This window comes from Eurytemora carolleeae, unplaced genomic scaffold (assembly GCF_000591075.1).
Source record: "Eurytemora carolleeae unplaced genomic scaffold, Eaff_2.0 scaffold650, whole genome shotgun sequence".
NCBI classification, from domain to species: Eukaryota; Metazoa; Arthropoda; class Copepoda; order Calanoida; family Temoridae; genus Eurytemora; species Eurytemora carolleeae.
In genome coordinates, this window is record NW_019396539.1 from 134,894 (window position 1) to 150,222 (window position 15,329).

Genomic DNA, 15,329 nt, shown 5'->3' on the forward strand with positions numbered 1-15,329 from the left:
ATAAAAATTTCTATTTTAGGGACAAATCAGCGATAATCAGGGGGGGGAGGGAAATTAATTTTTAAGGAAATAAACACCCCTGAAACTCTGCAGTTTACTCAGGGTGGAACACATTAGTGAGGCAACAGAAATTTATCGAAGTAAAAATAAAATTCTTTTATTAGAAAATTTATCAAAACATTAAATTTTATAAACGTTCAGTAGAACACCATATTTTCTCCAGAATAACCCCCACCCACACCCCAAACTGTACCTATACAGTTCATAATACAAACTTCATATAAACAAAACTACTGATTAAAAACTAAAAGGATGTGTAAAACAACGCTAAATCGTGCAAAAAAAAACAACTTGTGAAAGAAGAAGAAAACTCTGTTTTTTCAAGAACTTTTCAGATACAATATCTTAAATTTCTATTTAGATCTAAATCTGCAGCTTGCCGGAAACTCTCATTTTCAATAACTTTGTAACCTGAAGTCGTAGATTATGTAGTTTGCTTGATAATATTGTTTAAGGGTTACTCCAGCAGATTGCAATGATACAGAGATTTGAAAATTTGACTTTGTGTCAACTAATTGCAATTCCTTAAAAAAGTTAATTCTTGCAATGTGTGCTAACCAAATCACACTTTCTCAGTGCGTTGCAAATTTTTGTTTTTCACGCACATCAATCAGTTTACCATAGGATTTCCTACATCGGCAAAAACACTTTTTTTTTCGTGAACGAGAATTTAGCACATTTTTTATCTTTTGCGCAGATCGTTTCAGTCTTCCTTTATCACCAGCATAAACTGGACACACAAAAAAATGATAAATAAACAAAACAAAAAAAGTTAAGTTTTATGCAAAAATAAAAAGTGTAAATATATAACTAAATCAAATTTGTTTTAAAGCTGAGATATATGAATACATGAAAATGATTAGCCCTAGAAATATAATTTATGAAAAATAAAAAAAAGCCAAACATGAATCTCAACAATTTCTATTGAATGAAGACTTAAAAATCAATCATTGATCTTTGATTGCCAAAATAAGGATAAATGATAAATTATAAATCATAAAGGATAAAATCAATTTAACATGTTGATGAAACTAAAGAGAGGTTTAAAGGGCACCATCGTTAATTGTACATTTAATTTGCTTGAAATTCCTTGTACTGTCCCTTTAATATTGTATGTTTACCATGGATTCCTCCCGAGCTTGAATGTCGTTTAGTTCCTGGGCTGACCGATCCATCTCTAGCTGGAGGTAGAAGGAAGTTGGACCCTGCAATAACAAGGGACTTTACACAAACATTTTTTAAATCTTTTGATAAAAATATATATTATTCACATTTAAATATAAATATATTATTTAAAACAGCAATGATAAAGTACTCCTGAGGCCGAATTTAAAGTATTTGAGCCACGGCTCAAATTTAAGAAGCGGCTAAAACATGGTTGGTTCCACTTAAAATTGTATTCGAGATTTTTTGATCCGGCTCTTAATTGGAACTAGTTTTTGGCGGTTCAGCGACGCGGTTTTTAATTCTTTAAATTCGGTCTCTAGTATATGAATTGACCTTTGGACCTTTCTCTTTAACTTGACTTTAATCTAAACCTTTCACCTTTAACTTAAACAAAACCTTGAACTGGACTTAAATCTTTTTCCTCTTAAATTTATGATTGTAAACTTGATTTCAGCTTGAATTTGAGCTTGTCTTTAAGCTTGACTTTAAACTTGACTTTATACTTGACTTCAAGCTTGAATTTAAGCTTGAATTTAAGCTTTACTTTGATCTTGACTTTTAGCTTGCTTTTAAGCTTGAATATAAGCTTGACTTTAATCGACTTTACGTTTGTTTTTTAGCTTGACTTTAAGATTGACTATATGGTTGATTTTATGCTTGCCTTAAAGCTTAACTTTATGCTTACCATTAAGATAGCTTCAGATAGATTCATTAAAGCTTGAGCTTAAGCTTGGGTTTTAGTCTGAGCTTGAGCTTGAGCTAGTTTGATTTTTTAAGTCTGAATTTGAGCTTGACTGAAGCTTGGCTTAGCTTGACTTAAGCTTGAGTTTGACCTCGATTTAAGTTTAAATAGTAGCTTGATTTCAGTTTGGGTTTGGCATCGATTGGTCGAAATTAATTTGACTTATCTTGACTTAAGATTGACTTAAGCTTAACTTAAGCTTGACTTGAACTTGATCAATTGACTTAAGCTGGACTTACCATCGATAGATGTTGCTCCGACAGATGAGCTGTATCCTAGGCTTGTTGAAGAGGATGCTGTTGAGCCTAAAATATTCAAAAGGTTTGTAAAAAATTATTATTTTTTCATCGTTTATTATGTATGTATATTTTTATTTAAACTCTTATATATGTCGTGACACTTTTTTTTGGTAAGTTAATTCTTAATAGATTAACTTAACTTAACTTAAAATTTTCGGATTAAGCTAAAATAAAGTTTCTACTGCAGGGATATTGAGATTAGCGCTATCAAACACAAAAGTTCTGAGCTCAGAGCAAAGTAATTTCATAGTGAAACCTTCATATACATATATCAATACAATGAAGACAACTTTTGATTACAATGTTTGATTTCTACCTTGCTTTCAAGCAGCAGGTATATAAATAAACAGCTTGTTATGAAATCAAAACATAAACAGAAAGTCGCTTTCATTGTACTGATATAAACGCAGATCTTGACTTAAAAGATAATGATTTAATAAAATTTTTCTAAAACTATCTTAATTTTACTAACTATAGTCTCAAATTCTATTAAATTTAGAATTAAAATCTCTTTCATGCGAGATAATATATAGTTGGATGATATTTTAATATTTGATGCTACCACGCAATAAATACATCTTAAGATTGCTCTAAGCTATAACAACCCTCTAAACACACGAGATTTAGCAACATTCACATTTAAAGTTAAAATCATTAATTTCAATTGGTCCTTCAGGCAAAGATGGCCATGTCCGATTTACAACGGTACCCTAGAAACCTTAATCTGATCAAATATTTGGAAGACTATCGTAGTCTTTTAAATGTACATTTCTGTGCACAATTTCTTCATTGCTTCTTATAAGCAAGAAATGCGCAAGTAACTTTCGAAGAGAACCCGAAAATGAAAATAAACAGTTAAATAACGAAACAAATACAATGATATCCAATTTATACTTGATCGGACAACGTTATTTAGGGTACCGTTGTAAATCGGGCATTACCATCTTTAAATGAAGGGTCACTTGAAATTACGCTTACAGTCCCTTTAAATGGTATTATCTTTTCTTATTGCCTAAAGAATTGTACACTTACCCCAAATTTTTCTAATACCTAAATTTTGGCAACCTGAAGGTGTAAACCTTTGATATTATAATAATCAAATGTTCACGACATCAGATTGCAAAAATGTAGGAAATATGAAATTGGAATTTTTGTAGTATGTTCAGTTCCTTTAAAGAAAATAGACTTAAATTTTAAAAAAAAGGTCCAACCTACAAATGATGTTCTTCGTTTCTTCTTGTGAGTACAGTCGTTAGGAATCTTGAAGACACACCTCTTGTGATAGTTTAAACCACAGAATTCACATTTTAGACCCTGCAGATATCACACGAATAAATAAATTATATTCTGACATTTTTTGGTTTTTACCTGCTTAAACATTCCAAACAACATCTCCCCACAGAAATCACAAAAAGTTGGTGTCTGAAAAATAAAATTAAAGGGAGTGTTCGCGAAAAATGAAAGGGGGTATATATATTTCATACTAGTTTTGATTTTGTTTTTTAAAATAATATTTAGCTTACAACTTGTTTTCGAACATTCCTGGAAAATATGAAAATGTCGTCTTCATTACCAAAAATCCTCGAAACAGGAATAAACGTTTTTATAAGTAACTCTCAGATCATAACAATTAAAACATATTATGAAAAATCAACTATATATAAATGTGGCGAAAGATAATCGATGACTATAGGTTGTAATATCTGAATGATTTGTTTGATATTAATTTGATTTTTTTACGGTCTAAGTCGTATGTTTCAACTTCCTCAATTTGTATGGGCGCTACGCTCTTCGGTATGAGACGTCTTTATCAATTTCCTCCTTATAGACGCAACAGATAGAAGTAAGATTAGTGGCGATCAAAGGCGCTTTTTTATCGCATTAAGCCTATACCCCCTTTCATTTTTCGCGAACACTCCCTTTAATAAATTTTTTTAATTTGAGTTGTTGGCAGGCAGTTGGAAAATTGACAATTGTTAACTTTTTTTAGCAGATATTTCAAAAGTCAGCTGACGGTTTGTCGTCCCTTAAGAAAAGTATATCAGTTGTTAAATCGACATTTTTTTCAATTGCTGTCGGCTGCACTTAGCCATTATTCTTAAATGACAAGCTTTACCAGAATTTCCATTTGTCTAGCTCTTGGGCACCACATCAATTTTAGAAATTCAGTTGTTGGCTAGACCGCTATTTTTTTAAGTATTAGCTGTTGGCAAGACCGCCATTTAACTAATGGCTGCTGTTACCTTGTAGGAGTGGATGGCAAGAGAGTGGGGACGGATTTCCACATCATCATCACCTAAACAGGGATTAAAAATGAATAACTTAAAAATTTCAAGAGTTTTGATTATTTTTTTGACCCCCCAAAAGTTTTAACGATCATGAAAACCTTTACAGTAAAACTATCTTATATTTAACTTTTGATAATTTGGTATTTCGATTCTTAAATATATTATTCAAATTTGCAGGACAGTGTTTTCAGTTTTTTTTGCTAAATTTTTCTTTATTAATACATTAACATTTATTGGTTTGGTGTTCAGCTTTTAGTCAATTACTCAATTATCTAATCAATCAAGTCAACACTAATCATTCAATCAATCAATAAATTAATTAATCAATTAATTCATCTTTCAATTAATCAATCAATCCATAATCAATCAGATAATATCAACTTCTATTATTTATAAATCTATCAAATAATCGATAAATCAATTGACTGAAAAATCAAGCAACCTACTAATCAATCAACTTCCATATAAAATCATCAATCTATCAAATCATAAATCAATCAATAAACTTCCATATAAAATCATCAATCTATCAAATAATAAATAAATCAATTAACTTCCATATCAAATCATAAATCTATCTAATTATGAATAAATCAATCAACTTCCATATATAATCATATATCTATCTAATAATAAATAAATCAATCGACTGATTAATAAATCAATTCAATCAACCTATTAAAAAATTATCCTATCACTCAAAAAAATCAATCTATTTATTAAGCAATCAATCAATCTATACATCAATTAATTAATCAATAAGACATTTACAGAGAAGCCTGATATATGATCTCTAGGATAAGAGTAATTGAAAGCGAAACAGGGAACCATGAAACCATGAAACCATGAAACCATGAAACCATGAAAGTATGAAACCATGAAACCATAAAACCATGAAACCATGAAACCATGAAACCATGAAACTATGAAACCATGAAACTATGAAACCATGAAACTATGAAACCATGAAACTATGAAACCATAAAACCATGAAACCATGAAACCATGGAATCATGAAACCATGAAACTATGAAACCATTAAACAATGAAACCATGAAACCATGAAGCTATGAAACCATTAAACCATAAAACTATAAAACTATGAAACCATAAAACTATGAAACCATGAAACTATGAAACCATGAAACCATGGAACCATGAAACCATGAAATCAGAAAATCAGGAAATCAATTACTATTACCTAGAGGCTGAGTGTTGAGAACAACCTCGAGGATGGTTCCCTCCTGGACCTCACAGGCACTGTTCACCATCTATATATATATATATATATTACTAGTTTAAAGGCACTGTTCACCATCTATTTATATATTAATATTACTAGTTTAAAGGCACTGTTCACCATCTATATATATATTAATATTACTAGTTTAAAGGCACTGTTCACCATCTATATATATATATATATATATATTACTAGTTTAAAGGCACTGTTCACCATCTATATATATATATATATTAATATTACTAGTTTAAAGGTACTGTTCACCATCTATATATATTAATATTACTAGTTTAAAGGCAATGTTCACCATCTATATATATATATTATTACTAGTGTGAATGCACTTTTTACCATCTATATAATAAAACAAGACATTCGTATATATATATGTTGCCTATAGCCGGCCAAACGGCTGGATCGATTGGGCTGAAATGTTATAGACTAAAAAAAACGAAATATTTGTTTTCAAAATATTTTGTTTTTTTTTAAATATTTTTAAAACATTTTTTTCAATTTTTTTTTCGATTTTTTTCCACGGGCAACGCCGGGCCCTTCAGCTAGTATGTTATATATTCCTATGATAAACCCTGTAATATGTTATATATTCCTATAGTGAAACCTGTAATATTTATATAACAAAAAAACCTAGGAAACCCATGGGAACCCTTGGGGTAACATGGACAAAAGAAATTATAAAATTTGTATTTTTTCAAAAATCGAATTTTATTTAAATCTAAATTTTTCTTAAATTTTTTTTGAAATCCCACGGGCAACCCCGGACCCTTCAGCTAGTGTGTTATATATTCCTATAAACCCTGCAACATGTTATATATTCCTATAATAAACCCTGTTCGCCTGATTTAACACTATTAATTGATTAACTGATGGTACCACCAGCTGTACTGTACCAGCAGGAAATAGAAATCAGGGCGGGATACTTGATAACAAGTGTAGAAGGAGGGGGATGGGGGGGGTGGAAGCCCCCTTCCTTCTCTTTATAATTAAAAAAATGTTTATTGGGTCTGTTTGTAATTTCAATTTTTACAATTTTGAATTAGATATTCAAGTATTTAATTTTGAAAACTAATTACATTCAATTGTGGGTTCTTTTCAAAAGTGACTTTCGCATTCTGCTGCAGGAAATTCATGGAGATATTATCAGAATTAAAGACTTGTCAAGCTAGGAAAACTTCCTCTTCTTCCTCATTATTAATAAGATAAACAGGTTTCAAGGATACTATTGTAAATCTATTGTGCTCCACTGTCAAGTCACTTGAAACTGTCAAGTCACTTGAAACTGTCAAGTAACTTGAAACTGTCAAAGTCACTTTAAACTATCAAGTCACTTGAAACTGTCAAGTCACTTGAAACCGTCAAGTAACTTGAAACTGTCAAGTAACTTGAAACCGTCAAGTAACTTGAAACTGTCAAGTAACTTGAAACCGTCAAGTAACTTGAAACTGTCAAGTAACTTGAAACTTTCAAGTCACTTGAAACTGTCAAGTCACTTGAAACTGTCAAGTCTCTTGAAACTGTCAAGTCACTTGAAACTATCAAGTCACTTGAAACTGTCAAGTCACTTGAAACCGTCAAGTCACTTAAACCGTCAAGTCACTTGAAACCCTCACGTCACTTGAAACCATCAAGTCACTCGAAACCGTCAAGTCACTTGAAACCGTCAAGTCAATTGAAACTGCCAAGTAACTTGAAACCGAACTGCCAAGTAACTTGAAACCATAAAGTCCCTTAAAACTGTCAAGTCACTTGAAACTTTCAAGTCACTTGAAACCGTCAAGTCACTTGAAACCGTCAAGTCACTTGAAACTGTCAAGTCACTTGAAACTGTCAAGTCACTTGAAACTGTCAAGTCACTTGAAACCGTCAAGTCACTTGAAACTGTCAAGTCACTTGAAACTGTCAAGTCACTTGAAACTGTCAAGTCAACTACCATTTAATCTTTGAATTTCGATGATCAACTGAGAACAAGTGTTTCTTCTTATTGACAATGATATCCTTGGCACAATTAATCTTGTAAATAATAATGTGGAAGATATCGCACGTTTTGTTACAGTGGTAGTCGATTTTTTCATTACAATGAAGACTACTTACATTTCACTTTTGATTGAAATCCATCTACTAAACAGCATGGATACACATAAACATAGAATTCAAGAGAAGCTATAAATTAAAAAAGCTTCTCTTTGATTACTTGTAAACTTATAATACGAAAAATACTTGTTTACAAGCAAATATTAAAAATAAAGGATCGTCTTATTTGTATTGATAAAATCTCCTACAACTGTATCTGTAAAAAAGTAACGTTTTTATCTCTGATTCATAATTTCACAAGTCATTTTTTCAACAGAACCACATTTTGAGATTATTAATTTTTACCCAGATAATTAAGAATTACATCATTCATGTTTGACCAGGCAAAACTTGATTACGTCTACACTCTACACTCCCTGTAAGCTTGGAATTGCGATGATTAAAAGATTAAATGACAAAAAGTGTATCGAGCTCCTAATTAATGAGTGAATCTTTAGATTTGAAACTCTATCTTTGTATCTAGGGTTTCCAATCGGAATTCCGTTGCGCAAAATTGCGCGGAATTACAGGGCTCACAATCGCGCGGAATTACAGGGCTCACAATTGCGCGGAATTACAGGGCTCACAATTGCGCGGAATTACAGGGCTCACAATTGCGCGGAATTGCAGGGCTCACAATTGAGCGAAATTACAGGGCTCACAACTGCGTGGAATTACAGGGCTCACAATTGCGCGGAATTACAGGGCTCACAATGGCGCGGAATTACAGGGCTCACAATTGCGCGGAATTACAGGGCTCACAACTGCGCGGAAGTAAAATCCGGTTGAAACCCTATTTTTATCTTGCTTTAACAGTTATGACGTAAATTAAACTCCAGTTGAACGTATCGTATACGAAGTGTAAAGATATAGATCTAAATCTTGATAAACACAGAGTACTCAATCTGTAAGGATGCTATCTGGGTATGTGTGTATGTAATCAGTTATAAAATAATATAACCTTTATAAAACTAAACTCTGCATATACAGGTCTGCTTCGAGCAATATACTGTCACGCTTTAATGCTTTATATATTCACTCTACACTATACAGGTATAATACAGGGCTTTATATATTCACTCTACACTATACAGGTATAATACAGGGTGGGTCTATTATATATTCACTCTACACTATACAGGTATAATACAGGGTGGGTCTATTATACATAAGCCTAAATATGGACGGGGGGCATTTAATTAAAATTATACATCGTAGTTTGAATAAACATAGTATCAAAATTATTGAGAAGGGTGACTAAAAATAAAATTATCAGGGTGTTTAGAGGTGGAGAAAATACTTGAATTAGTGTCAGAATTTCATTGAAATTAAAATGTATCGACATGGTTACGTAGAAGCGATTTTTTTAAAATGGTAAAACAAGAAAATCATGCTTTGCTTTACAAAAACTTTCATAATTTTTTTTAAATATTCTTATTTTTAATGAAGTAAGAGTGTCAACACACCCCCCCCCCCATCCCCCCTTTAAGCCATGTTATCATCCCTATATAGCCTTGTGAGGCAAACTAAGCCCTTATCATCTATGAGCCTCTTCTGTAGTGTAAACAACAGAAAAAAAAAACAATTTATGAGAAGCAAATTTTTTAAAATTTAACAAGTATGTATAAACACTTCATGCCGTATGAACAACTTAAATACTATTTACTGAGTGGTATATCTAAGCTCAATTTGAATAGTGTTTCAAAATACAGAGTGTCCGATGTAAAATGTATTCACAGGGTGTCTCACTATTATGGACTCTCCTGGATTCTCTTTGCAACCTAATAAGTAATATCAAATCTGTTGCCTTCGACAACCGCCCCCTCCCCTTATTACCCATCTAATATATGTATTTGTATACACCACATAATTAGTTTTATACCAGTTTTCAGCCTTATTACCATATTTCTAATTATTAATTATCTTTAATTCTTGTTCTATATAATTAAAATTACCTGGAGAATATTAGGGGAGTTGTAATCGTGCTTGTACACCATAACTCGCTCCGGAAGCCTGGAAAACAAGAAATTTGAGTTTGCGCGAATCGCAAAAAACCTTTATAATTCAGTAATTTGTGCAAATGCACTTATGCCAAGTAATTTTAATAAAATCATATTTTTGAACATGCAAAAAAAAATTTAAATCCTCGAAGCGCCCCCCCCCCCTTATTGAGACAAATTATACAATTATAAAAGCACATGACCATGCCTATTAAAATTTGCAAAATGTAAATTTTTAAAAGCAATTTTACAGATCAAAGGTTTTTACTTAAAGCAGAGGAATTTAAGATATTGTGCGTAAATGGGCTTGTAAAGTTATTTTCTTGCAATTTAAAATTTAAATGCTATCTAACAAAACAAAAGAATTAATCTCCTAATTAAAACCTAATAAAAATTATTTCAGTTTTTTTTAAAACGGTATTCAAAGTATTGTTGGTTTTAACCCAATACAAATTTTCAAAACAAAAACCACATTATTTCAATTAAAAACCATTTACATTATTTTGAATTTCCAAAATCATTCTTTTCAGAAAACTTTCACTTAAAGGGTCTGTAGGCTTTGTTTCAAAGGGTCTGTATAGGCTTTTATTTTAAGAGTGGCATGTCTTATTTACAACGGTACCCTGGAAATCTTTGTCTGGTGAAGTATGAATAAGATAAAACATTATGAACGGTCGGTTGAATTTTCGTGGACAAATCTGCTAAATATTTTCCCATTCTTTTTAACATTTATTATAAACTTACTGTACAGTGATTTCCCACATGTTTTAAATAATTCAATTTTTTAAATTGCCTTTACAAAGTTTACTGTGTTTAGCAAAAACTCAAAGATTTTTGTTTTACTTTTTGTAAAATTTGAAAAAACTATTATGTTAAAACAAATTAACTGAAAGCTTTTTGTAAAATTTGAAAAAAAACTAAAATGTTAAAACAAATTAACTAAAAGCTTGAAAAATGTTTAATCCTTAAAAAGCCATCGGAATTTTAAGGGGTGGGGAAGCAGGGGCATATACAGGGGGAGAAAAATTAGGGTTGTTCCCCCCACCCCCCGGGAAGAGTGAAAAGGAATATTATTTTGAGAGGATTCACCCCCCCCTTCGCCTTTGGAGGGTAATAGGGGAGGGTTTGTGAAAAGAAATAAAGAGGAGAAACTATAGATTATCTGTGAAATTGGAGATAAAAAACAATTGAGATCTCGAAAAGCTCCCGTTCATCGGGAAACTTTTAAAACTAAAATGCATAGCACACCAAATAAAAAGACTATCTGTAGAAACAAAAAAAGGAATGTAACAGAAAACATAAAGGGACTTAGTTATTAAGAAAACAAAAAGGATGATTAAAACTGGGACTACACTACAAATCAGACCAAATAATGTGACTATGTGCAGAAACAAAAAGGGATGAATAAGGATCTCAAGCACAATACATATAAAACAGAAAAAAAAACTACACACATAAAAGCAATACAAAAATTATATATATTTTAAGAAACAAAAAGTGACTTTTTAAAGTAACACAAAAGTGGCAATCTGAAGAAACGAAAAAGGAATTATAAAAAAGTGACTACATAAGAAACAAAATGAAAATTTATAATTTATTACTTTCTTCATCGAAGACAAGGAAAAAAATTGGCGAAATCGGGTCATGAAAAAAATCTGATATCAATAAAAAAAATTACCTTGTTACACCGTGTTCAGCGAACTTTTCATTAATAAAATTACAGGCAAACACCTTTTTAATCATTTTATTTAAAAAAAAAATTCAATTACTTCTTTTCATCAAATCTGGTCTCCAAAGAACTTGGTTCCAAAAAGAAAATTAATTTTCTTGATAAAAAAGAAAGAAAATTGTTAAAACTAAATGTAAAAAGTTCAAGTTAACGGAAAGTTTTATGGAAAAATAAAATGAAAAGAATTATCAAAACCAATTTAATTTCAAAACATCATGATTATAACATTATAATACAATAATATTTTCCATAAATAGCATCGTTATCAATTAAGTTAAATACTTTCGAGAGAAAATATTAAATTCTTGATTAGAAAATCTTTTTTAATAAATGATAGAATTTTCCTTTATTGTCTTCAGCGTAAGATCTGTTGTGTCAACTGTAATTCTATCCCTCACCAACCCAACCTATAAACATTTTAGTGTACTTTATCATTCATGCTTGGATCCTGATTAATTTCATTACAGCATGTATTATAAGGAGTAAAGAAGTCAACGTGCTATATGCTGCTAAATCAGCTGTGTATCATAACACTGTGCTGTAACACTGTGCTGGAGTTTCTCAAAAAAAAAAATGCTTTATTACTGGAATATTTTTTTAAAATTTTATAGGGATTGTTAAGGTACAATGAAAGGGGGTATAGGGTTAAAGCCTGAAATTATACAAAGTTTATCACTATTAGTTCTGTCTGATATCTCGAGAAAATTATATAAAACTGTGTCCGAGTTTTACGAAAACTCATATATATGTGATATAGTATTGGAATCAAGGTTTAAACAGATCTTTTACAGCAAATATAGAACACATCTAAAAATAACGATAACCTAGAGGTGCAATATAGAAACTTTAGGTAATCTTCTATTTTATAATACTTATTCATTTTTGATGGATATACCTGGTTTTGGTCTTGTTTCGTTTATATTTCCACCAATTATATCAATTTCTTAAGACATCGACATCATTCAGAAATTATTATTGGTTATTATTATTTCTAGGCTTTAGCCTATACCCCCTTTAATTTTAACCTCAACAGTCCCTTTAATGAAAATAGTTACGAATTGAACTTTTTTTATTTCTTTTTTGACAAAAGGCTTGTTAACCGTTCATTGTATGAAACAAGTACAAACATTTTTAAAAAATAACTCACTAATTTTTTGACAGGATCCGAGTTATAATGTTTTTCGACTTTAATTTTTGTTGTATGATATCTCAAAGTTTACTAAATAGTTTAATTTTTTTTTTAAATCTTTGAATTCTTAGAACTTTTTTTTTTCCCTTAAAGGGACTGTAAGCGTAATTTCAAGTGACCCTCCATGCAAAGATGGTAATGCCCGATTTACAATAGTATCCTTGAAACCTTAATTGGATCAAAAAAAGTGAAAGATATGGTCGTTTTTCGAAAATGTTTATTTCTATGAGTTTTTCCATTGCTTCTTACAAACAAGAAATGCACAAGTCACTTTCGCAAAGAAACCGCAAATTAAAAATAAACAGTTTACAGAAGCAAAAATTCATTCTTGATCCAACATCGCTTTAAGGGATCCGTTGTGAATCAGGCATTGTCATCTTTGTTTGGAGGGACAGTTGAAATTACACTTACAGTCCCTTTAAGGGAAAAATAAAAGTTCGAAAAATAAAATCTGATTTTAAGGAAAACATTAAGTTGCAAAAAGAACTGTCTGAAGGTCAAAAAATGTACTATAACATTGTAAATGTAAATCTTAACAGTACATTTTTATGACGTTTAAGTTTCAACTGGCTTTTGAATAATGATCTGTAAAAACGATTTAAAAAGTCTGTTTTCTTGTTATTTCATTTTCTTGTCTGAAGGATTATTATTATCATTATCAATTACTGGCATTATTATCACTGTTATTTTAGTTGATTACATTGATAAATCCTTTTTTAAATAGTAAGTACTCTACGAATCTTTTAAAAAAATAATGTAATTTGTTACGTTTATCGAAATTAGGATATATTAATAATGAAAGGGAAAAAGATAGAAAAATCTTCTTTTTTTCTAAATCCTTATTTTTCTAACCAAAGTTCTGTGAACTTAAGAAAAGATATTTAAACAGATATTTTTGTATTGTTAACTTGTAGAGCTACACAATGAAAAATGGTACTTATATTTTTAAAATCAATTATGAAACTTCTGAATTGCAAGGTAGACAGAACAAAGATTTTAATTACGTTTCCATCCCTTTATTCAGAACACCCAAACATTGTGTTCCATACAAATATTGGCTACATTATTTTTAGCAAACATTTTTTTATTGGAAAACAGAAACAGGTGTACCTGGAACTGAAATGAAACAAGAACTCCATTACCCTCCGCCATCTTGGTTTGGTTTGGTTTTGATGTTTTCCCGGATTTTAGGATTTCTGTCCTAAACTCAGCAATAGATCAGTCCTGCTTACATTTTATCTGAAAATACAAAATATTTCAAAATTTCTTTTATCCTGCAATTTTAATTAAATTATATTAAAAATTTAATCTGTGTTTTGATCTTTTTGAAGTTCCATCTTTTCAAAACTAATATAATGTTCTGTAAGCACAAATATTAAAAAGATGGTTAGATCGATAAGAGATGGATATACATGATGCATGCTGTATGCATGGTCCATTAAATCAGTAACTTACTAACTACCTAAAGAATATTTAATTTACCAACTGACTATTAGCAAATAGGTAACTTAAGTAGTAAATAACTAACAAACTATTTAGCTAACTAAAAGCTAAACCAAATTGTTTATCTGTCTATCTATCAGGCTTAATAAAGATTTTTAATATAAATGGTCCTACTTATATAAAGGTAATATACAACACAATGGTTTACAGTTTATTTAGTATTCGTTTATTTACATGTATGCCTTCATTACAAACATTTACTTTATTGATTACACAAAATAAAAAGATTTACAACCAACCATTGAAAGAGAAGAGAGAGGGGGAAGGGTAAAAGGTCAAAGGATAAGGAAAATAGAAAATAAGATTTTGAACACAAATAACACAACATTGGCAGATATAGGGTGGAGGGTGGGGGAGGAGGGAGAAAGAGAATTTTTTCAATATTCATTTGCGACCCATGAGACGTTTTTACGGTGTCTGATTGTCCAGCAAGAGCGGAAATTTTTGAGAACAGTTTTTTTGTTTAATTTTTCAATTTAAAATTCCGATTCTCAAATAATTCCTCCAGATTGGACAATTCAGGAGGATTTTAAAGATTGAATTAGTGCGCTTGCTGAATAAATATAAACCGTAAAAAGGTCTCAAATAAATCCAAATAAATTTCTCTACAATACTGCACTTTTAGATCAACAACCATATATAGCCGGTCACTCTCTTTTTAACAACTTGTTTAGCATAAGAACTTGATAAACAAAGCAAAAAAATTGGAAAGGTGAAACTACACCAAACAGGATAAATAGAAAAATTAAAAATATTTACTATAGTTGTCATCTTTTTTCAAAACATCCGCTGTCTGAGCTTTCCAAAAAGTAAAACAGAAACTAAACCTATCTACTGCCCTTTGGGGGTTTATAATTATAAAACATCTCATCATAAAATAAAAAGTTCAAAGCATCAGACCAAAAAGTTGTACCGATCCATGCATGATTTAAGGTGGTTCATTCCATACCCTTTTTAATTTTTTGCGTACACTCCCTTTAATAAAGTTAACAAATTATGATGGATTTACATTTTCCTAGTT

General features: G+C 30.7%; 1 protein-coding gene across 4 annotated transcripts in view; it reads right to left on the reverse strand.

The window, feature by feature from the left end:
- The window catches only part of LOC111705117 (serine/threonine-protein kinase D1), a 53,643-nt gene extending 39,603 nt beyond the window's left edge, over nt 1-14,040 (reverse strand). For 2 of the 4 annotated variants that reach the window (XM_023477571.1, XM_023477572.1), the window contains exons 1-11: nt 13,916-14,040; nt 11,961-12,023; nt 11,566-11,618; nt 9,843-9,900; nt 5,758-5,827; nt 4,512-4,564; nt 3,637-3,690; nt 3,480-3,582; nt 2,209-2,274; nt 1,182-1,265; nt 680-790 (exon numbers count right to left, since the gene is read on the reverse strand). In XM_023477571.1, the coding sequence (XP_023333339.1) occupies nt 680-790; nt 1,182-1,265; nt 2,209-2,274; nt 3,480-3,582; nt 3,637-3,690; nt 4,512-4,564; nt 5,758-5,827; nt 9,843-9,900; nt 11,566-11,618; nt 11,961-12,023; nt 13,916-13,957 (757 nt within the window). In that variant the 5' untranslated portion in view covers nt 13,958-14,040. Of the gene's footprint in view, nt 1-679; nt 791-1,181; nt 1,266-2,208; nt 2,275-3,479; nt 3,583-3,636; nt 3,691-4,511; nt 4,565-5,757; nt 5,828-8,848; nt 8,933-9,842; nt 9,901-11,565; nt 11,619-11,960; nt 12,024-13,915 lie in introns of those variants that run through there. The other 2 variants (XM_023477573.1, XM_023477574.1) reach the window with 2 other exon arrangements.
- Between the last annotated feature and the right edge of the window lie 1,289 nt (nt 14,041-15,329).